This window comes from Cynocephalus volans, chromosome 1 (assembly GCF_027409185.1).
Source record: "Cynocephalus volans isolate mCynVol1 chromosome 1, mCynVol1.pri, whole genome shotgun sequence".
Lineage (NCBI taxonomy): Eukaryota > Metazoa > Chordata > Mammalia > Dermoptera > Cynocephalidae > Cynocephalus > Cynocephalus volans.
In genome coordinates this window covers 255,344,534-255,367,782 of record NC_084460.1, presented here as the reverse complement: position 1 = coordinate 255,367,782, position 23,249 = coordinate 255,344,534, and the positions used below count along the sequence as shown (strand labels likewise).

The following is a 23,249-nucleotide window of genomic DNA, read 5'->3' as shown; positions in this document are numbered from 1 at the left end:
TGTGGAAGATGAGATAGAGATGACTAAGACTGAAGGCTGCAAGATGAGTTTGAATACCATTGGCATAATCCCAGAGAGAAATGATAAAGATGTGAACTAAAGTTATTACAGTCTTTACAGAGGCAGACTGCACGTCAATGAACTAAGAAATTTTAATAGACACGGCCCATTAGTTTTTTGGCTTTAAGGAGATTGGTGGTTGATGTAATTTATCTGAGATTGGGAATGCAAGAAGAGGAACAAGCTTCTGTTTGTGGATTTGGGTTTAGGATGGGAAGAAAGAAGTTTAATTTTGTGATTGGATATGCAGGAGTGGAGCTCAGGATAGAGATTTGGATTATAAATATAGGTATGGGAATTTTTAACATACAGGCAATAAATAAAGCCATGAGAATGAAAGTGTAAAATGGAAAGAGAAATGATGAGGTCTCAGGGTGTGCTAATATTTCATGCAACATGCTTCTCATGCTCAGTACTGAAAATGCTATTGTATTTTGCTCCAGACCATCTTGTACTATTTTATAGGTTAGCTTCTGTAATTATGAACATTTAGCTCACATTTGAAGATGAAAATCTGAACATTTATTTAGTTCCTGGTAGTAAATTATGAACAAAGGCAAAGTTTTGTAATTTGACAGATTTCTAGCACATCACTCACCGTTTTTCTCTCTGCCTTATTTGCACTATAGTAGTTCTATGTGTATAGCCTCAACTGCTGCTCATTAAATGAGCAGAGGCACGAAAGACCCTAAGAGATCTGTGAAGATAAAATAGATTGTAGTTATAACCAGTGGCATAGATCAACTCTTTATTCTTATAGTTTCACTCTTATTTTGCCAAGAGCACTTAAATTATATCTCTACAAACAAAACAAAACTAGAAATAATTTTTTTAAATGGTCTAAAAATGTGAGGTTATTTTATGAGCTATGAGGCAGTTGATTCATTGATTTGATGCTTTCCCCATCAAATTATGTAACTTTAATAGTGATGCCCTGATTTTCAAAAAGAAGGTATTAGTGAATTCTAAAATAAATTATTCCATATATAATTAAGACTGGTTACTAGTAAAATATACATACTAATAATATAGGCATCATGTAGTAACCTTTACGCTACTCATGAAAACAGTGGCTCTCAACTTTGGCTGCACATTAGAATTACCTTGGGAGCTTTTTAAAATACTGATGCCAAAATCAGTTGAAACATATTCTCTTAGAAGTGGACTCAGAAATTAGTATTTTTTTAAAGTTCTCCAGGTGATTTTACAGGGTCATTAAGGTTGATAACTGTTGCACTAAAGCAAAAAGTAGGGCTTTGTAAATACACAAATGTATTTATGAAATGTTTTCCATATTCCCGTTTTTTCAGACAAATTTTATAGTTATTGAAAACAAAATTGTTAGTGGAAATGCACCTAACTGAATAGTCCATGGAACAATTTTTATCTTGTTGAAACAGCAGAAATTGAGTCAAGTTCCCAAAATAAATTGTGCTAATAGAACACTAAGGAAAGAAAATCTTTGTGTGTGTGTGTGTGTGTTTGTGAGTGAGAGAGAGAGAGAGAGAGAGAAAGAGAGAGAGAGAGAGAGAGAGAGGGAGAATTAGTTGTAGGGTATATGTAGGGTATAGTCATGATCAGTGTGGGTCAATACCGAATGATTGTAAAGGAAAAAAATTTAAGCTTTTAGTTTTTCCCATATGCCAAAAGCAAAATACGATTAGAGTGACTGAAATTATTTGCTCCAAGGATCTTTTCTCCCTTGTTACTCATAAAATGGATACAAAATATAGGACAAAAAAGTATACTTTAAAAGGCTTTTATTGATTCAAAACTGATATAGTTAAAATATTATCCTCAAAGAAAAACCAGGATAACCTAGAAGAGAATTCCTTTTACACTCATTCATTTAATTTCAGCCTCTAAATTGCTGATTTAAACTGATACGTGCCTTCCCAAATATAGGACAGTGATAAATAGCCACTTATTGCCTGAAAAATTTCACTCTAAAATATTCAAATAATTTTAAGCATCATTTTTATAGAATGAAGTACTAGATCTTGGTAAAAAATATAACCTTCTGACTTTATTACTTAGCTCACACAAAGAAAGTACATCTCTCAAGAGAGAGTTGTTTCAAACAATTTGTTTGCAACCAATAATTTTATGAGTTGCAATTGAGAAATCCAATTGTCAATTATCAATTATTAATCCAATTATCACATTTAATGCCTCCGATAGATCTTTAGCACTACTTTAGATCAAAGTTGGAAGGTACTTGTGATAAGATTACATTATTATCTTTGTGATTTTAAAATACGAAGCAGGTTATTCCTATGTTATGTGTCAAAATGAATGTTATCAAAGACTAAAAAGATGACCTAATTAGATTGTAATTAAATACATATCTGATTACTTTTCTGGTTTCATTTAATAGGGTCCTCTTGGGATATCTGGCTCTCCTGGTTTTCCAGGGAATCCTGGAATGAAGGTAAGATATTAATCTATTTAACTTTACTGGATTACATGAGTCCCAAAGTGAAGAATGCAGAGAAAAAAATAAAGAAAATAAAAAAGTGAAATTAACTATATAAAATGTAATTAAAGGAAAATTACTTATAATCATACAATTGTAGTATCAGAGAATCTGTTGTGTTAGGACTCTAAAACCAGAACATTAAACTAGTTATAAAGGATAAGAACTTTAAACTGAATTGGAAATTTGTTCTTGGATAGTGTGCCTAGGAGTGATAAACAGCAGAATGTTCTAAAGAATAGAAGGTTAAAATAAATCAGAGGTTGTCAAAAGGCTGTTCTTTCACACAGTACTGGCTACCCACCCCTGTTTTTATGGAACTGTTAAAGGAGTGGGCAGGGAGGATGTTTGGCTCTCTGTGTGGGAATAGATAAAAGTACTCTGCTGGGATGACTTACAATTGTAGCAAGTCACAATTTGTTCTTTCTCTCAGTTCTTTGGGATAAATTCAAGGATTACAGTAGGAGGATATTAAGATTATATCAGCTAAATCAGTGAGTCTGATTACTCCTCACACCCAGTTTTCCCTTGTCAATAATTTTCTTCATCCGAAAGAAAAGATTTATTCACAAGATGCGGCTGTACAAAAATGACTGTGGCCTTGGGCAGCACCTCACCCTCTAAACCTTGTTTTCTCATGGAATTTTGTTGAGGACTAAGTAAGATAATCTATGTAAATCCTTAGCATAGTGCCTGATTCAGAGACACCTCAGTATAGGTTCATGCTTCTTATTAGTAGGACTACTCAAATTGGATTGAATTTAGAAACTAACCAAAAAGTAAAAAATAAAAAAAGTTTGTTGCTGATGTTTCAAATGCTCTTTGAAATGTGAGAGTCAGCAAGTCAGATTATTCTGAAGGCTCTCTGTCTCTGATGCAGTATTTAAACTGTGCCACAGGGAAGTGGCTGCTTTAAAATGACACCTTAAATCATCTCACTGACCCGTCTCTGCTTTCCCTGAGAAATAAGTGTGAACTCAAGGGGTGAGATCTTCTTCATTTCCCCTCTGAATCCCATCTGCTTTCTGAAGTCCTAATCTTACTACTGCTGACTCTGGCCCCAACCTCGCTATATCCCCCTCAAAACATGCAAAATCCCTCCCCTGTTCATGTGAGACCCTCAACCCCCCATTTAAGCTGTGGCTAGGGAAATAAGGAAAGAATACTCAAAAACCTGGGATGACGAATTAGCAGAAGGGGATTTCTGCTTCTACTGTGGCAGCTAGGTAAGACTTCACTAGCAATCACAGTTTACACAGCCTTTCACTCTGGATACCTCTCTGTCCTCCTGGGTGTTTGTATTCCTGATTTTTGACTACTGAAAGCTGCTTAATAAAGCTCAGACATCAAGCACAACTGTTTCTCTGAGAAATTGCTTCCCGGTTTTGGCCTAGTTCTTCCCACTGAAAAGTCCCTGTGTCTTTGTTTTTGGCCAGGGTTCTGCTATTCCTATAAGGTTCTGCCATGGTCTCTGGCTCTCTGGATGAAGAATGAACTTTCACATCCAGTTTTCTGCATTTCAATGAAGGGTGATAAGGATTCAATATGCTTTATGGATACCGATGAGCCCTCTAAGGCTCAGAATTTTAGTTTTCTAACCCCCTAGGAGTGGGTCCACATAGGTACATAATATGCCAGATAAAACACAGAAAAAAAGTTAGCTTTGAATTTCAGGAAAACCAAGAATAAATTTTTAGAATAAGTATGTCTTAAGTATTGCATGAAACAAACTTATACTAAATGTCGTTTGTCATTAGAATTAAAACTTAACTGGGCATCCTGCATTTGGGCCACTCTTGGATTGAAATGAAGGTTACCTTGACCGCTTCCTCCTGCTCCTAATACTGGCTTTTAAAAAAAAAATATGTTTTAATGCCTACCCCCCCTAAAAGTGTGTCTTCTTCAGTAAATAAGATTTTGTTTCTATGCTGCCAAAATTCAAATTCATTAGACAATTTGTAGCACAGGTGTTTTCCACTTTCCTGATAAATGTTTCCCTGAAGGTCAATGGAATTGAATTTTTACAAATCAAATCATATCTTATACTCCTAAACGTGAGTTGTTGTATCTCTTATGTAGCAAGGAAATACTTCCTTGTTCTGTAATGATGATATAAAATTTTATATAGATTTTTTTATAATGAGTCTTACACATTTAGAGAAATATTGTTTGAATCCTGCATCACATTTTAGCTGTTATTGGGTTTGTTTGTTTTTTTTTTTTTGAGACATTAGGAAATAAATTGATTTTTATTCTGATGACTACATCAAGACTTGAAAAATTTAGGCTTACATTTAACAGAGACAACTGCAAGCACGGTGGATCGGGTCAATTTCTCTCCCTCATTTGATTTGTCTTGTTTAAAGAGTCAAATGTCCTTCTGCTGTTTACATTGAAGTGGGCTTGAAGGACCTGAAAATTTGTCTAAGAACATATTAAAAGCAAACTATGTAGGGGAAGAATATCTACTCTCATTCTTTGAGTAACTTGGTAGTGCCTGGTGCAGGGCTGTTTGTAGTTTTTCATTATGAATCTAGATTTTGTCAAATGTTAAATATCTAATAAATGAAAAAATCTGATAGATGTGGTTAAAAAGAAAAAAATTCTAGATTTTGTGGAGGTTCAGAGGAGAAGGAACGTAAGCTGACCCTGGTGGATGTGTAGGATGCTATAACTGGAGATTGGGATGTGGAGAACATTCCTAGTGAAGAAGCCACCAGCATTCTCACATAAGAAGGGAGTGGGGAAGTGAGTCCACTCCTTACACTAGGTGAGGCACACATCCCTGGTAAACTTCTTTGTGCTCTTGGCCCCTGTAAATATTTAGTTTAAAATGTAAAACTCCAAAAAAGCAATCAACTTTGTACCACGCCACTGTTATATTTTTCTTAAATGAACATTTCCCCTTACACCCCTTTAGGGAGATGCAGGTCCTACTGGGGCACGAGGCCCTGAAGGTCCTCAGGGGCAGAGAGGTGAAACTGGGCCACCAGGTCCAGTTGGCTCTCAAGGTCTTCCTGTAAGTATCTATCCTATCTAAGAACTTGCCCAGAAAACTGGAGACTTTTTGTAACATCAGAGCAAATGCAGCCTATTTTAATATATTCTCTTTGAATTCTGAATGAGTGCTTAAAACTCATGAAAAAAACACATTTCCTTTGTCAACTTTGCCTATCTTATGTAGAAGGGAATTAGACATAGAGGTGATTTTTATGATATAATGGTGGTCAATTTATTTTTTGCAATTTTTTTGCCTGCTCTTGGAAGATGGGTGGACATCTGAGTATCACCCCGTATGTGCCTAGATATCACTTAATATTTCTTGATTTTTTATGTGCCTTTTAGGGTGCAATGGGAACTGATGGTACACCTGGTGCCAAAGGCCCAACGGTGAGTTACTGCATTTATGTCATGTGAAGTTCAAATGGACATGGTCCTTTGGACATTGACCCTAGACTGCTACTTGAGCTTCTGCTCATCATGCCACACTCTTGCTGTCTGATAGGGCTCTCCAGGTGCATCTGGACCTCCTGGATTGCCAGGGCCCCCTGGATCTCCAGGACCTCAGGGCAGCACTGGACCTACGGGAATTCGAGGACAACCGGTAATGTATTTGAAACAACTATTATCCTTTACTGTAATCCAACGAAAAGAGCCAAGAGAAATCATATGTGATGTGATACAGTGACACATGAATAATGTGACATACAAATGAGGGAAATGAAAATTAGAATCTTTGTAAAGTGAAAGTCAAACATTAATGTGCAATTTAGATGTTTGAATTCTGAATGGAACATTATTGCAGTATGTTGAATTTTAGTGTTTTTAAATTTAAAATAATATAGTCATAAACTCATTGTCCATGTTATAGAATTCTGTAAATAGTTGAATAATAAATGTCATGAAAATGTATTGCAAGCCAGTGTGAGGAAATGTGGAGGTTTAATAGAGATTTATAATGACAACTTGGTTAAAAATGGGCTCAACAGCTATTTCTTGAGAGTTATTCTTGAAGAGTGATTCAACATATTGTTCAAATTGAATGAGTTTCCATACTTTACAGAAATTATTTATTTGGAAAAATATTGTTATAAGCCATAAGAAATAAACACATTGAGAAGAGCTGTGTTTATATAGCTTTGAGCTTGATGTATAAAAATAAAAATTTTCTTTCCTAGTACTACTTTAAACAAATATTTTAGATTCTGTTCCAAGTAATGTGGTCATGCTGATAAATCTTTTTTAAGTGTTGGTAACAGATTTATTAAAACATGAGTGTTGCTGGTATGTCACATTTTATTTTATCATGTTCTGAACTTAAGTACCTGGTTCCTGCAGCATAAACTACAGTTTGTATTTAAGGACACACGTACAGAAAACCCCAGAACACTCCAAAGGTGAAATGCCCTATCTGAAGTTGCCAAAATCTCAATAAATAGAACATTAACATAAAATTATTTTGATTATGGGTGAACAATTTTATATTCTAAAATAAACCCTTAATAGATTTATCTATGGAAGTTGTCATTGTTGGTTCTAATTATCAAATTTGAATAACTGAATAATAATGATTCTAGTACATATGAAAAAATTGTAAACTAAATATCTTGAAGACCACTGTGAAATAAACTGCTACCAAATTACATAGGATATTATAAAAATTCACGTATTTTCTACAAGGTTTGCAAAATTTTAAAAATGATTTTTATTATACTACTCATTCAATACAACTCAGCTATAGAGAATTTTTAAAGCTTATTCACTGTAATAAATTAGAGCAGGTTGGCTTGGCTAAATGTCCTGGTTCTTAGCAAGTATTGATATTTTTATTTTAGGGTGACCCAGGAGTTCCAGGTTTCAAAGGAGAAGCTGGCCCAAAAGGGGAACCAGTAAGGCTTCACTTTTTTTTTTTTTAAATGATAAGAGCATAAATATTGTTGAGAAGTGTACAGCTCAAAATGATCAAGTATTTAAAATAATAACAACAAGAATTATAAGAGCTTGGGATGGAAGTAGTTTGTTCAATATACTTCAAAATGTGTGACAGACTTCATTAAATGAGTTTTCCAGCTGTAACCCACTTGTCCGATGGCTCTTTCTGCTGACTGTCCTTCTATTTTTAATAGGGGCCACATGGTATTCAGGGTCCAATAGGCCCACCTGGTGAAGAAGGCAAAAGAGGTCCCCGAGGTGATCCAGGAACAGTTGGTCCTCCAGGCCCAGTGGGAGAAAGGGTAAGTTTAAATAATAAATTACATTCTTATAGTTGTGGGGGAATTACATGAGTCAGTTTTAGGGTAGTAAAGAAAACTGGGGCAGTTAAGATAAATGCTTGCAGGTGCCTCGCATAGTTTGGCTTTGTTATCTGGGAGTAAAAGGAGCCAACTGTCTAATCATTCTTCATTCATGTGTTCAACTGATATTTATTGAACAACTACTTTATGGCAATTTGAGGTATTGGTGCTTGGGATACACCAGTGAACAAGAAGGCTATGGTTCCAGTCTTCATGTCAGGGTTAGTAAACATGAGTGGGGAGGTAAACAATAAAAAAGTCAAGAGGTAAATAAAAATATATCCACACATTTTAACAAGTCCTATATACACATTAAATAACAGGGTGATGTGGTAACAGAGGGTAGCTACAGGTATATGTCAGTGGGATAAAGTTAGATTAGGTAGTTAGGATATAGGGACCTCTGAGATGACAGCATTTTAGCTGAGACCTGAAAATGAGGATGAGCCAGCAAGAGAACTTGGGAACAAGAACATTCTTAGCCTAGGAAAAAGCAACTGCAAACCAGGAGGCCAGAAAGAACTTAGTGACTTGAAAGATCAAAAGAGGCTGCTGTGACTGTAGTGCAATGAAACAGGTCTGAAAGGAATCACAATAATCTCTCATTTGTATAGAGCTTCAGCGAATGCAAAGGGCTTCACATACAAGACAGCATTAATGCGTGTCATGGTTGACATTTTCATTGCTGTAGATCATGACTTTGCCTCTCATATTAGATATCAGTTCTTCTCTGTTTACAATAGATTGTTAGAGTATTTTTTCATTTGAATAATTATTTGGATCAGTGCTTAATATATTCTTCAAAATTTAAAATTTATCCTGTCTACTAAGATTTTTTTTTCTTATACATATCTATTGCTGTGTTGGTTTGATCATAGCTCCTTTAACCTTCTATTACTAAAATTAGAAAATTACCCATTTGTATATTATAAAAAGATCAACAACAATTAAGAATCACATTTTGGTTATTTGTAGGGTGCTCCTGGCAATCGTGGTTTTCCAGGCTCTGATGGTTTACCTGGGCCCAAGGTGAGGTTACCCCATCAGTGTTGGTATTCATGTGGGTGGTGCTCCAAAGGATGTCATTTTCCAGAGTGGTAATCCAGCTGTGGCCCCCATGGGTCCAGATCCAGAAAGGAGATGGACACATGTGAGGCCTACCCCAAACTCCTCTTGTGCAATTTCTGCATTAAGAAGTCTAGGGGAGAAGGATGATAGAGGAATTTGGGAGTTTTTTCCAACTTTTCAGGGACATTCCTAATAAGAATAGGTTATAGAACTTTAGCTTATATATGTTATTTTCTTTAGTTTTTAAATATATAATTATGTATATTTTGTACATATATATTTTCCTTTAAAGAATTTAGAATCTTTTAAAGTTCTGTTTTTTTAAAAAAAATTGTGTTATTGGAGTGAGCCTATAAACATAACTTTCATTAGTGAATGATGAAAAATCTCTGCTTTATAAGAAATCCAAACTAGAACAAAATGTGCAATGACATTGTTTTCAAAGAAGGCTTTGTAACTACTTTGATAAAATATTTGTATGTTATATTAGTGCCTTGATTTGTAAACAAGAATTTTATTTATGCTTGCTTTTGTTTCTCTGCACTCCTTTTTTCTGACATGTCTGCTTTGCTTTGGAACAGGGTGCTCAAGGAGAGCGGGGTCCTGTAGGTTCATCAGGACCTAAAGGAGGCCAGGGGGACCCAGGACGTCCAGGCGAACCCGGACTTCCAGGTGCTCGGGTAAGAACACAGCAGTTATTTGCTATATCAACCCAGGAGAAATGCTCCTGAGCATTCATTGAAGGGCTTGTTTGTTCAATTTATCTCGCTTTCATAATATTTCCTTGTTTTTATGGTTTTAACCTGATTCATTATTTTTTAAATACTGGTGTGTTACTTTTATCATGTATAGAAAACACAGTCACTTTTAGTTTTTCTTCCTCAAAGTAATATTTATAAATAGCTTTACCACTTGACATGATAAAAATATCCCATTTGTTACCTTTTTAGAATTTTTCTTTACTTACAACTTAAGAGAATTTATCAACAGAACTCTTGACAAATTTCATTTTAACAAAACGTCACTTGAAAATTCATTTGAACGATGGAATTGTCCTTCTATTCAGTTGTCAACAATACCCCACTATTTTTACTCTTTAAAATCTTTACTTCAATTGCAGGGCAGCAACACATTGACAGTTGCTTTTCACTTTTAGGGTCTGACAGGAAATCCTGGTGTTCAAGGTCCTGAAGGAAAACTTGGACCTTTGGTAAGTAATTTAAACAGAAGTGCACAAATATTAATATTTCTCAGTAGACATACAACTTAAATGATAAGATATTCATTAGAGGTTATTATTTTTTTTTTGATCATGTGGATGCTGAACATGTTTACATGTTTAAAAGTACTTGGAAGAAAATTTTTAGGATCAATGTGTTTTCAAAATGACCGAAAAGTTCAAAGTTTATTGAGTTAAATGTTCGAGGTTGAGATTGCTTCCTTGACATCAGTGAAAAATTTGAATGATGTATTTTTTAATATTGATAAAATTTGTCTGTTAGAGATATTCTCATTTCTTGATGTCCTTCTAATTTTACATGTTTAAAAGATACGTAGGCATGAATTTTGACAGCTGATGTATTCTGAACTGTTCCCTTATATTGTAGTGAGTATGAAATAGAAGTCCTGAATTTTTATTACTGCAAACCAGATTAAATGAAAGAAGAGATTTTTTCTATTAGTGTGAATGTCAAGAGAATAAAATCTCTGTTCTAAATACTCAAAATACTTCACTTTAAAAAAATACTTGACTGTTCTGATTCATTAGGATAAAAATGTAGGATAATTTAAAATTTATATAACTTTTATAGTAAACAAAGGCAAGTGACAATCGGTGAGGTGATATTTACAGAGAACTTAGGTAAAACTCACATGGCTCCTGTCAATTCTTTAGGGTGCTCCAGGGGAAGATGGCCGTCCAGGTCCTCCGGGCTCCATAGGAATCAGAGGGCAGCCTGGGAGCATGGGCCTTCCAGGCCCCAAAGGTAGCAGTGTGAGTACAGTGTATAATAATCTCATCACAATCCTCATTTGGAACAGGCATGTTTTTAGCAAGTTGATTGGATTTTGGAATAGCTTCATTTATTCTTTAGGGTGACCCTGGAAAACCTGGAGAAGCAGGAAATGCTGGTGTTCCTGGTCAGAGGGTAACTATACATTTATGCTAAAATGTGTATATATATATAAATATATAAAAATATATATAAATGTAATATATATGTTTGTGTGTGTGTGTGTATATGTGTGTGTATAAAACTCTCCAAGTTCTCATGGCCTCACCTCACAAACTATCTGTGTGATACTAGGGAGCTCCTGGAAAAGATGGTGAAGTTGGTCCTTCTGGTTCTGTGGGCCCCCCGGTATGTAACCTTTTAGTGAGAATATATATACATTGCATTTTTAAATGATGTTTGCCCAAGACTTTACTTATGAATAAGTTTCAGAGAAAGTGAATAAGAATGTACAGGACAAAAGAATTTCCGTTATATATCTTATTTTGATTTCTGTGATATGGTGTTTTCTGCCTTTTAAAATATAATAATTGGTCTTTTAATTTTAAACTTCTTTAAAAGTCTAATGGCAAAGGCTATCTCACCATCTTTATAAAGCTACAGTTGAAGAATATGTAACTGAGGAAAATAGTGTTTGGCAAATTAATATTTCATAATGTGTTTTATTTAAAATATTAGAATACTGGATTATATCTACCCTCTTCCAATAGTGTATCTTACAAAAATTTATCTAAGCTGGTTTTTCATCAAGAAGGCAAAAAGGAATAATATTTATCCTTTGAGGTTATATTTTAATCCTAGAATTTTAAAATTAAGGGTTTATCTGAAATATTTTGGCATATTTATTTGTTTTGGGGTGGAACAGTTTAAATATCTTTCTAAAATGTTAGCTTTCTTTAGTCATTCTAGTTTTGAGGTCTCAATTAATAATTTTATGACATCTAGAAATAAACTACAATAAAAATATGACCCTTTTTGAATAAATATATAAAATTCATGAGTTTTTCCATATTTAATTTATCCAGTTCCCCATAGTTGATTGCTGGAGACAGATATTTTGTGTTTAGATCAAGAAATAAGTATATGTCATCATCTCTCCAATGGCTTTAGAAGATATTTTCTCACCCAGGGGGACTTCAAACAATACCATTAAATGACTTTTAATAGTAGTTTATTATCTGGCTAAAGTAAAAAACATGCGATTGGAAGAATACAAAGAAATATTAATATTTGTAATGGTTCACATAAACGGGAAACAGACATAAAGATCTGGCTGTATTCATGATTTTCTTTCCTTGGCCACTTAGGGTCTAGCTGGGGAAAGAGGAGAACAGGGACCTCCAGGTCCCACTGGCTTTCAGGTATGCACTAATTCAGTTATGGTTGAGTGATGTAAAATTCTATATTTTCCAAAAAAGTCATCCCTCTTTTAGTAGATAGGATAGACTTTTGGATAAAGTCAAATATTTTTGATCAAAGAGAAGGTACATGCTTCTTCTGAAAAACTGATCAAAACCCCAAACTATTTTTTTATCGACACATAGTTGGTTGAACACATCTGTGCAAACCCCAAACTATTAACAAATTAAAAATAATAAAATATTCCTGATATTTTAACAAGTTGTATTAAACTATTTTAAGTTTATCTAGTATTATTGGCACGGTGACTAAATTTTTTTATTGAATAATTTTTTATGATATATCTACATTTATTGGTTTGTACATTATTTAGTGGCACAAATAATCATTATTTGTGAAAAACACTTTCCGTCTTTCAGAACTGACTTTCAATAATACTCTAGCAGTCTAAAATATTTTTCTTGGAACCATAAAATCTCTACAAATATGAAGAAACTCCTGTTATACTCTTATCTCTTTTTTGCTAAGTGGTATGCAGATAAAAATCTAACCCTATAAATTGACTAGTTGCCGTGATTTGTTAGAGGTAGTTTTCTTCTTGTGTCCAAGCAGTATACTTTGCTTAATGTGTCTAAACAATATCTTTCGTTTGAAAATATAGTCATGGAGACACTATGAATTGTAAAAGGTAAACTGTTAACATTGGTAGCCTATTAAACTTTTACATATTCACAATTTTATTTGCTTACTTTTGTTTCAGGGGCTCCCTGGTCCCCCAGGGCCTCCTGGGGAAAGTGGAAAGCCGGGTGATCAGGTAAGTTTTTAAATAATAATAATAGCAACACTGCAGATCACTAGCTCATATCACTTTTTATGTGTGAGGATCTGTTCTGATTTTCTTTACATATATAATTTCTTTGAATGCTCAAAACAACCCTGTGTCCTTTTGCTATCTTTGTTTCACAGACAAGGAAAATGAGGCACACAGATGTTAGATAACTTTGTCAAGGTCACACAGCTGATATGATTTGAACCCAAGTCATCTTCTTTCGAAGCGTGTGTTTTTAATCACTGGATATACCTTACCATAACTATAGAGTTTCACTGCTGTACTTATAAACAGTTATGAACCGATACTAACCATTATATTTGTCACTTTACAGGCACATAGATTATTTAAGTAATTGATTTGCTGAACACTCCATGTGCTTGGCACTACTAAGAACTAGCCTTAACCTGCTGAACTAGGTGAAATGAACCTTGCCCTTATATTACAGTATAGTAGGAGGTAGAGAGTGTAGAAAGATAGTTTCAATAACAGTGTGTTCTAAATGCTGTGTTAGGGGAAGCACTATATGTATGGATACACATATAAAGATGCACCTAATTCAGACTTGGGGTTTTAGGGAAAGTTCCCCAGACAAAATAATATCTTGCATGAGATAAGAAGGATGAATGATGGTAAAGGTGGAGGAGAAAAGGTAAGGAAATACTCCAGGAAATGGGAACAGCATGTGCAAAAGCTTGCCGATCAATTTAAGGCAGTGAAAAAAGCTCACTAAATTAGAAGTGAGCAGTCCAATTTGAGGACGGTGGAGAGGAGGCTGGAGGGGTGGGTCAGGGGCCAGATTATGTAGGGTCTTAATTTGGATCTAACTTGTTCTTCATCATTAAAGTAATGGAAAGATGATGAAGGGATTTTAAGGAGGGAGTAATACAATCAGGTTTGGGTTTAAGGAAGATCATGCCATAGTGAGGATAATCAGTTTCAGGAGATAAGACTGGAGGCCTACTTGATAAATTCGTCATCTTATCAAAGAGAGAAGTTTTGAAATGACAACCTTTCCTTAAGTTACAAAAAAACCCAGAAACTTTTAATGTAGACATGACCGCACTGGTTTAAACCCACAATTCTTAGTAGAGTGCTTTGTCCATATTACAGGCTCAAGAAAGATTTCCTAAATTGGATACAATTAAATTGGTTCTTTCTAAAAGATTGGCTCTTCATGGCTTGTTACATTTCTTTCCTGTACTTAAACTTTTTCATGTGCCATTAGGAAATAAAAGGCATTTAGCATATATTTTATTGTTTCTAAAAAAACTAATGCACTGTCTTTGTGAGATAATATTTTGCATGTTCTCATTGCCAAAAATCAAGTACTCATGTATAATATAAATTTTTCTGGTAAAAATGTTTCCATCCAATATGTGTGATATTTTTTCATTTATAAAAGCACACATATGTTTCTTTCTTCAATATTGTGGGGGTTATTCACTCTTCTAATGGTACATTAGAAGAAATTATGTGTATGATCTGGAAAGATTTATAATAAATGCCTAAGAGCTAACTCAAAGCTTTTGTTCCATTTTTAAAAAATGTGTTTATAGGGTGTTCCTGGAGATCCCGGAGCAGTTGGCCCATTAGGACCTAGAGTAAGTATTTTCTCCTTTGTGATTAATTTTGTTCCTCACTGGCTTCAGTTTAAATAGGCATCTTTAATCTTAAACCTAATTTTATTATTTTAACCATTAAATTCTTCTACTGGATGAAAATCAGTTTTATGAGAAATATTTTGTCCTGTGAAACCAGCATATCCTTTCTTCAAATTCATTTCTTATCCCCACATTAGAAAATTGAGCCTTAACAGTGGCTCGTTTCTAAATTTTTCTGCAGGAGAAGCCTTTTGCAGAAATATTTTTAACTCATTTTTAGATCAATTGAGATTGTTTGATATTCCAATTTTGTGCTAGGGAGAACGAGGAAATCCTGGGGAAAGAGGAGAACCAGGAATAACTGGACTCCCCGGTGAGAAGGGAATGGCTGGCGGACATGGTCCTGATGGTCCCAAAGTAAGTACAGTAGTGATCGTGGTAATTTTAAATGCTCTAAAATTACTGCTCAATAAACACACGATGGTACTAGAATGCATTTCTCTTGTTTTGCAGATAATTTGATTATATTACTTTCTTCTTTAATAAATATTTAATGTGCCTACTAGACTTTTTCCTTGGCACTAAAGAATGGGCTAAAAAGAAGTTCCTCTTCTGTGATGGGGATATGGACTAGTGCACATGGTGATTCCCAGATGCAAACACATTCCTAATGCTAATTTATATAAGTTTAATTAGTGGCTCCCATGAATAAGAAGAGGCAAGAAATAGAAACATGTATAATTTATTAGGTGGCATCCCTAATCCTGTGAACCATTTTTTTCTTGTCTCATTTTCCACAGTTCTGCTTTCTACATATATGAAAATATGTAGTTTTTGAAATCTTAAAATACAGTGTGTCGTAAGGTGAAACTCAGTGCCTCTTCCTTTCCAGGGCCATTTCCTCATTGTCAGAAGATAATGTGGCCAAATTCAGTATAAACAATGAAGTAGAACTTTTCATGATGATGTAACATGAGATTCCTTATCTTTTTCAGGCACCAGTCATTGAACAAGATCTATTTCAATTTAATCACTAACTTATCCTCAAAACCAGCCTAATATCACTGATTCGTTAAAGAAAGAATTAAGATAATCCTCTAAAACTAGTGTCTTCTTTCTTTATCGGTAACTGTGTAATGTTGCCAATGAAGGAAGAAAAAAAAAGGCAACCCTATGATTTTTATTTGAATTGGTGCTCAATTTTCTGTAAAGAGAAAAGTCAAAACATAAACCAATAATCAAAAAAACAAATGAGATTATTTTATTTCAAAAAAATCTACTCAGAGACAATGCTCCCAAGTGAAACATACAAGCACTAAATTGAGCCATGTGAAATTGCTGACATTCAAATATTTGTGAGCTGCTAAAACAGCAGTTTCACGTGGTTTAGTCTAATATACTGGCGTGGTCACTTCTTTGGTCTAATATATTGGCATGGTCATTTCAGGGCAGTCCAGGTCCATCTGGGACCCCTGGAGATACAGGCCCACCAGGTCTTCAAGGGATGCCGGGAGAAAGAGGAATTGCGGGAACTCCTGGCCCCAAGGGTGACAGAGTAAGTCTGGATTTTTCTCAGTTTATTTATTTAGATTTTCTACTGATAATGATTTCCTGATCATGCTTTTACTTCTACCATTCTGAGTCACAAATCATTTATTTATTTATTCTCCTAATAAATATTTATTGAGAAATTGGGCAGTGCCAGGCACTGCTCTAGGCTCAAAGGGATACAGCTATGAACATAACACTTAAGCCTCTGCCCTTGTGCAGCTTCCATAAAAGATTGAGGAAGAGGAAATTAAATGAATAAATGGCATTTTGTGTGTTTTCCCAGGGTGGCATAGGAGAGAAAGGTGCTGAAGGCACAGCTGGAAACGATGGAGCGAGAGTAAGTGAAAATGGTGCTTTCCTAGCCCGGCTAGGAACCAATGTTTTCATCATCACATGAATTTGCCTGAACTTTACATGATAAAGTTGATCATGTTTCCTCAGTAGTTAGGATTTGGAGAATGATGACTTTTGAGATTTGATGTTGATTAACCGTGAATATTCATTTTGCTTACCCTGAATTGGAGCAAGCCGAAAAGTAAAGTCATTGTTGAAAGAATGAAATAAAACATATTTATTGTGCCTATGAGATAGTGGCTTTAAAGGGTGGAGTCCTCTTTGTCTTTTATTTTGAAAGCAATGTTTATTTCTGTTAAAACTGTGATCTACTGATCTGGCCTAGACCTCATTTCAGCACAGGCAAGTGGAGCTTTGTAGAGTCGCCAAAGTTATGATAAGTGTTTCTCAATTTTCTGGATTTTAGGGGTGAGAAAATTTTTGCACAGGGAATCATCATTAATGCTTTTATCAATAAAGAGACTGAAACAGTAGAATGTCAAAGGATGGTTGATCCCAAATCATTTTTTAATGTTATACTGGAAATTAACATTTAATAAGCTTTAAGTCTTCAAAATTAGAATGCATTTATGATCCCAAGGACAACCAGACTAGAAGGACAATATATTTTCAGACATGAATGATTTCCTCATGTAAGAGTGGCTAGTCACAGTGGCTCAAACATCAGAAACAGCATTTCTGGAATAGTTTCTGATATTCAGTGAATAATTTCTTTTTCTCTATGACATGGTTTGCTGTTAGTTGCTATGTTGTGCCCTGGCAAATAGCAGTTGTGTGAAAAAGAAAGAGATGACATTGAGCCACTGCTTGTTTCTGCACATTGAGCCATTGTTAATACATTGGTTATATTAGCTTTTGCTTAAGAAAATGAAATGAAATATAGAAAAGTTTTACCTTAGTGATAATTATTATTTTTTTAATAAAAATCTAATTAAGGGTGAAATAGTTTAGCAAATTATGAATTCAAGATATCTCTTGCCTTTTAGTTAAATACAGTATTTGATTTTATATTTCATAAGCGATCCAAGTAAATCTGATATATTGTTTCTATTTTACATCATGAGTAGTGCAGTACCGTTTGAAGAAGTAATGCATTGACAGTTTGTTTTAAGGGGAAATCCAAAGTGTGTATCTATTGTGCCTATGAATTAACTTTGAAAATGCAGCATAATCAGATCAGGACATAAGCAATGACTACTCTATTTTTAGTTTCAGAAAAGGAGCAGAGCAGATCATTTACTGCAATCTCATAGTAAAGAAAAAAATTGAATAACGTCTTTTATCTGTATGAAAAAATGTCTGTGAATATAAGTAATGAAATGATCTTTATATTTAATCAGCCCTTTAAGGAACTCCATTAGGTAAATTATTGGAAGAATATTTTGGAATATTGGAAGAAGGCAAATATTGGAAGAAGGTTCAGAGAGTATAAGAACGCAGTTTTCTCGTGTTCTTGTCAAAAATGTGAAAGTCAAAAGTCATTTTTGTTCTTTAAGTTTCTTCAGTAATACATACAGAAGTTAAATGACAAAAGAATCTTTAAGCTGATATGAAACAGCAATAACACAAATATCAGATAGAGAGCTTGTTTTTGAAAGGATTCCCTCAGTTTGGAGATTGTGACCCTGTGTCAAGAAGAGCTGGGCTGTGTCCCCATGTGGTAGCTGTCTTATGCTCTGATTGTTACAGAACACATCAACCCCAATAGAGCCAGGTGGCGACACTCTGTTTCAAAAAGAATGCAGAAAATTGAATGTGTTAGCACAATTTCACTTTTTTAAATAAAAAAGAATGATACTTTGCTATTATGTTATAATTTAAGAAAAGCCTCTTTTCAATCTACTCAAATTTCAAAATAGATATTAGTAAAATTAACTAGGCTAGGAAACACAGAAACATTGTTGAAGAATAACATTAATTTAGAACTAATGTTTGAAGGCAGTTTTAAGTATGCACGAGTTTTGTTGGATGAAAGAAATTAAAACTTTCTGTAGACAAAACCCAGTGGAAATGGCTTTTGACTAGACAGAAAAATCTTGAAAATATACAGATTATATCATTTATTATAGGTAATGATTTGCAAAAGCAGCCAAACTACACAAAACAGTCCCTTCTTTTTTGTTTGTTTGCTTAAGCATGGGGATTTCTGTATATTCTTTTCCTCAATATGTCTATGTTTTGTTAATTGACAGGGTCTTCCAGGTCCCTTGGGCCCTCCTGGTCCTGCAGGTCCCACTGGAGAAAAGGTAAGTTACAAGTTGTTACAAAATCATGAGGCCTGAACGCTGGCTCTTTTCGTAAAGTTTTGTCTTCTACAACAGCCAACTAGATCATCTCAGAGTTACCCCGCTTTCTGCTCCCACACTATGTGTGCCAAATGTCCTACAATTGCATTATGTGTTGCTGCTGCTTTGGACAATAACCATCTAAAATCTGCTTTTTAGGGTGAACCTGGTCCTCGAGGTTTAGTTGGCCCCCCCGGCTCTCGTGGCAATCCTGTAAGTGACGGTATTTTGATGTTCTTTAGTGTGAGATCGAGCAATAAAACAACTCATTATTTTGGTTTGATAATTTATGTAAAAGTGTGCCTTTTGGTTTAGGCTATTTATAACTTCCTAGCTTTTAAATTTTTACTTTTCTAATTAAACTTAAAAAATTATCAGTTATACAATCTATTAAGTCTAGGTAAGGACCTTATTTACTAAATAATTAAGAAGCTTCTTTGAGACTTTTGAGCTTGGAAATTTTGTTCTATGACATATATCTTTATTTCTCCCTTAAGGGTCTTTGAGCAATATGTCTAATTTCTTTATATATGCATTTCTAACTCCACCAAATTTATATAATTGTATTTTAAAATATGATTTCTGTTTAGAACAATGTATGAAATCTATAGTAATCTGTCTTCTTCTAGGGTTCTCGTGGTGAAAATGGCCCAACTGGGGCTGTTGGTTTTGCTGGACCCCAGGTATAATTTTCAAAAACTTCTAATTTACAAATGAACATTCCTCATGATATAGCAGTGAGTTTAGTTATCATTGTCATATGTTCTGAAGGTATATTAAAAATTCTGGAAAGTTTACAGTTTTCTAAGCAATATTCTCATTTCAGCACATTTTTTTCATTGAATGGCACAAAAATTGATGAGTTTGCCCTACTTGAGCTTTTTAAGTATCTGTTACAATAAAAATGTGGTGGGATAGCTTATTTCTTCAGTTGTCTTCAAAAATCTCAGTAAGGCCTCTTTTTCTTCTTCTATACTTTAATACTGATTACAAACCACCCTTTTTCAGTGTATGAGTAAATGATATGTTAGTAATAATTGCTATAAAATACTATGTCTATAGTGTTATAATCAATTGCTCATTTCTACACTTGCCTATAGGGTCCTGATGGGCAGCCTGGAGTAAAAGGTGAACCTGGAGAGCCAGGACAGAAGGGAGATGCCGGATCTCCTGGACCACAAGGGCTAGCAGGATCCCCTGGCCCTCACGTAAGTTGAAGAAGAAGGCAAAACTTAAATATGGAACCCAATGTTTGTAGAGTACGTTCAGCCTATTTTGCTTTACTACAATGCTCTTTTCTTTGTTTCTTTCTGTTTAGGGTCCTAATGGTGTCCCTGGACTAAAAGGTGGTAGAGGAACCCAGGGTCCACCTGTAAGTTGGTTTGATGCCTTGTGAATAATGCACAGCTAGGTCTAGACATGTGCTTACCAGCCATGTAAAAGTTACTCTTCATCTGACTGTAATAACAAATTATTACTTGTTTCAACCATACAGTAGTGCAAAGGGTACTTAACTTAGACGGAGATGTGGGTTAAAATCAGTTTTGTAATTTTGTAGACACAGCTGCCTCATATGTATTATAAATATTATATTATCTATGTAAAGGGATAAGTGAATAATATGAAAACACTTCATATAATTCATTTATATAAAATATTAATGTGATTCTAGCCATACATGTGAATGTTCAAGATACCTGAAAAGTGGAAAGAAAAAAATAGTTCTCTTCCTACCAATTAATACAGATTCATTCTCGAAAACATAGGATGCATGCAAAGAAAAAATATATTAGTCACAGCATGAAAGGGAACCTAAAGGCCTAAGTCTTCCTGTGGAAAATACATGTAACAAGTTAATACTATTATTTAAAAATTGCTTATATGATGTTATATGTTTAGGGTGCTACAGGATTTCCTGGTTCTGCTGGCAGAGTTGGACCTCCAGGCCCTGCTGTAAGTCAACTCACTGATTCAACCCATTGATAGTGGTATAATTATATGCATACACATGCATATCTATTTGAGCTATTTATCCCTTTATTTAATCCCTTAAAGGCTTGTTTTTCTGTTTAATGACTCTTATCCCAATAATTTATACTGGTATTTCATCAAAGCATATTCACATTTAATAATCCAGTATTACAAAGGAGTTTATTTGTAAGTCCCTTTTAGCCCCAATGTTTGATGAGTATTTTATTTTGGTACTAAATACTAAGGGTATTATGTGCTAAAAATCATTCTCTTCAATTAGAAAGCATCCCTGATACTTTCTTTAATAAATATTATTCTTATTACAAGATCAGGTTAGAAAGAATAAAATATATATTCATTGTTGGAGAAAAGTCTTAAACAAGTTTGAAAAGTCAGGTTAATTTCACCACTTTTTAAATGATGATTCAAATTGTCTGCAAATAATATTTAGACTTTCTTCTGGGGACTGAATCTACAGCTGTGTTTCCTTTGCTTTGTTTAAGTCTACTGAATGACTGATTATCTAACAAGAAAAATGAACCTGAGAGGCTTGGACATCTGCCTCTGAGGCAGACGTCATGCTTCAGTCTCTCTTACTTGGCTTCCACTTTCCCCTCCTGGGTATTTCTTTTTATGTTGTACTAGGGAGCTCCAGGACCTGCAGGACCCTTGGGGGAACCGGGGAAGGAGGGACCTCCAGGTCTTCGTGGGGACCCTGGCTCTCATGGGCGAGTGGGAGATCGAGGACCAGCTGGCCCCCCTGGTGGCCCAGGAGACAAAGGGGACCCAGGAGAAGATGGGCAACCTGTAAGTTTGGCATCTTTGTTTCAGACTACCTCTTGTTGAGCTATTTCCAGATAGAAACCCATAATCACTGCCACAAAGAAACTGTTTAAATATTATGCTGGGCACATTTCTAAATCCTTTAAGTGCATTATGCTCTATAGATGTTAAATTTGCACTAATGTACTCTAGGAAAAGAAAGCATATGTATAGATATAAAAAATATAACAGTAATGAATATTACATCTAAAAATTAAACTGAAAAAATTCTTTGCTAAATGTTCTCTTTGAAGAAAATTAATAAAATATATATATATTATTTTATTTAATATCCCAGGGCCTCTAAATATTAATGGTTAGATGGATTACTATTTCTTTTATTTTTAAAGTTTCTTTTTGCCTTTTTAAAGAGAATAAAAATATTTCTCTGAGTAGTTACCTCTTTCATTCAGTCAATATTCACATTAATTTTCAAGTTCCTTTCCACCCGATGAGGTGTTTTCACCTTAAATAATTTTAGAGGCTCTGTTTGGATTACAACTTATGATGATTCATCTATAGTATGCCTTTGTGAAACAGAGAACTTTTTTTAAAAACCAAAAGTCCTAAAAGTCCATAGTAAAGCTATGATCAATCTATTGTAAATTCTTTTGATACAGTTTTGCCCTTGAAAATTTCTAATTATAGTTTATCCTCAACATTAGGGTCCAGATGGTCCCCCGGGTCCAGCTGGCACAACTGGGCAAAGAGGAATTGTGGGCATGCCCGGGCAGCGTGGAGAGCGAGGCATGCCTGGCCTGCCAGGCCCGGCGGTGAGTAGCTGCCCTGGTCAATATTTCATCTAACATGTGCAATATAATTTATGTGGAGAGAGTTGATCTTTTTTTCTTAATAAATAGATTTAATTAGTCTTGTACTGACACAAATTTTGATTTTCTTAAAAACCCTTTGATCTTAAATGTCAAATTATTAACTACCTTGCAAAGTCTTTGAAAAACATATTTGCTTAACCCTGGGACTAGAGAAGTAGGCAAATAAGGATATGGATTTTTGGTGACTTTTAAATCTTTCTTCAAAGATTAAAAAGATCCATGGAGCTAGAGGAGGGGGATAATCTCCTGGTGAGTAGGTAGCATCTTTTAAAAGAAACATGCTTAATAAAAACCTTTTTATTTCACAATAAACCATCAAAGGGAAGAAAGAGTTGAGCTAAAGTAATATTAGAGGTGAATATGGGGTGAACTCTGAAGAAGACTCTGAAGGTAATCTCCTGTTCCCTGGAGGGTGCTTAGCTACCTCATATTCCCTGGAGTATGGGTAAAAGTCTGAATCAATATTAGCTTTGAAGAAACTAAATTTTACTGCTGAAAGTTTATAATACTTGAGAAGAAAATTAATGATGTTTTTATATGGAATGTAGACAGAGGGATATAATCCTGGGATATTGGGGCTAAGAGACATCTGAGTAGAAGTCTGAAACCAGCAAATTAGGACTTAAGGGATGTCTTATTGTTATCAGAAGTAAACTGAGGACCTGCAAGTAAAAATCTCTCATTAGTGAGACTGAAGTACCAGAAGACAGAAATAAAATGAGTAGACAAAG

The 23,249-nt window shown here is 34.7% G+C and overlaps 1 protein-coding gene across 1 annotated transcript in view; it reads left to right on the top strand.

The window, feature by feature from the left end:
• Window positions 1-23,249, top strand: part of COL5A2 (collagen type V alpha 2 chain) — a gene marked incomplete at its 5' end in the record, with an annotated part of 141,469 nt that overhangs the window by 103,667 nt on the left and 14,553 nt on the right. Inside the window, 26 exons of the mRNA XM_063086042.1 lie at window positions 2,438-2,491; window positions 5,457-5,555; window positions 5,882-5,926; window positions 6,042-6,140; window positions 7,372-7,425; window positions 7,663-7,770; window positions 8,806-8,859; window positions 9,480-9,578; window positions 10,055-10,108; window positions 10,793-10,891; window positions 10,992-11,045; window positions 11,205-11,258; window positions 12,218-12,271; window positions 13,030-13,083; window positions 14,658-14,702; window positions 15,021-15,119; window positions 16,150-16,257; window positions 16,537-16,590; window positions 18,800-18,853; window positions 19,052-19,105; window positions 19,522-19,575; window positions 19,993-20,100; window positions 20,211-20,264; window positions 20,792-20,845; window positions 21,509-21,670; window positions 22,351-22,458. Coding sequence (XP_062942112.1) covers window positions 2,438-2,491; window positions 5,457-5,555; window positions 5,882-5,926; window positions 6,042-6,140; window positions 7,372-7,425; window positions 7,663-7,770; window positions 8,806-8,859; window positions 9,480-9,578; window positions 10,055-10,108; window positions 10,793-10,891; window positions 10,992-11,045; window positions 11,205-11,258; window positions 12,218-12,271; window positions 13,030-13,083; window positions 14,658-14,702; window positions 15,021-15,119; window positions 16,150-16,257; window positions 16,537-16,590; window positions 18,800-18,853; window positions 19,052-19,105; window positions 19,522-19,575; window positions 19,993-20,100; window positions 20,211-20,264; window positions 20,792-20,845; window positions 21,509-21,670; window positions 22,351-22,458 — 1,935 coding nt within the window. The remainder of the gene's footprint in view (window positions 1-2,437; window positions 2,492-5,456; window positions 5,556-5,881; window positions 5,927-6,041; window positions 6,141-7,371; window positions 7,426-7,662; window positions 7,771-8,805; window positions 8,860-9,479; window positions 9,579-10,054; window positions 10,109-10,792; window positions 10,892-10,991; window positions 11,046-11,204; window positions 11,259-12,217; window positions 12,272-13,029; window positions 13,084-14,657; window positions 14,703-15,020; window positions 15,120-16,149; window positions 16,258-16,536; window positions 16,591-18,799; window positions 18,854-19,051; window positions 19,106-19,521; window positions 19,576-19,992; window positions 20,101-20,210; window positions 20,265-20,791; window positions 20,846-21,508; window positions 21,671-22,350; window positions 22,459-23,249) is intronic.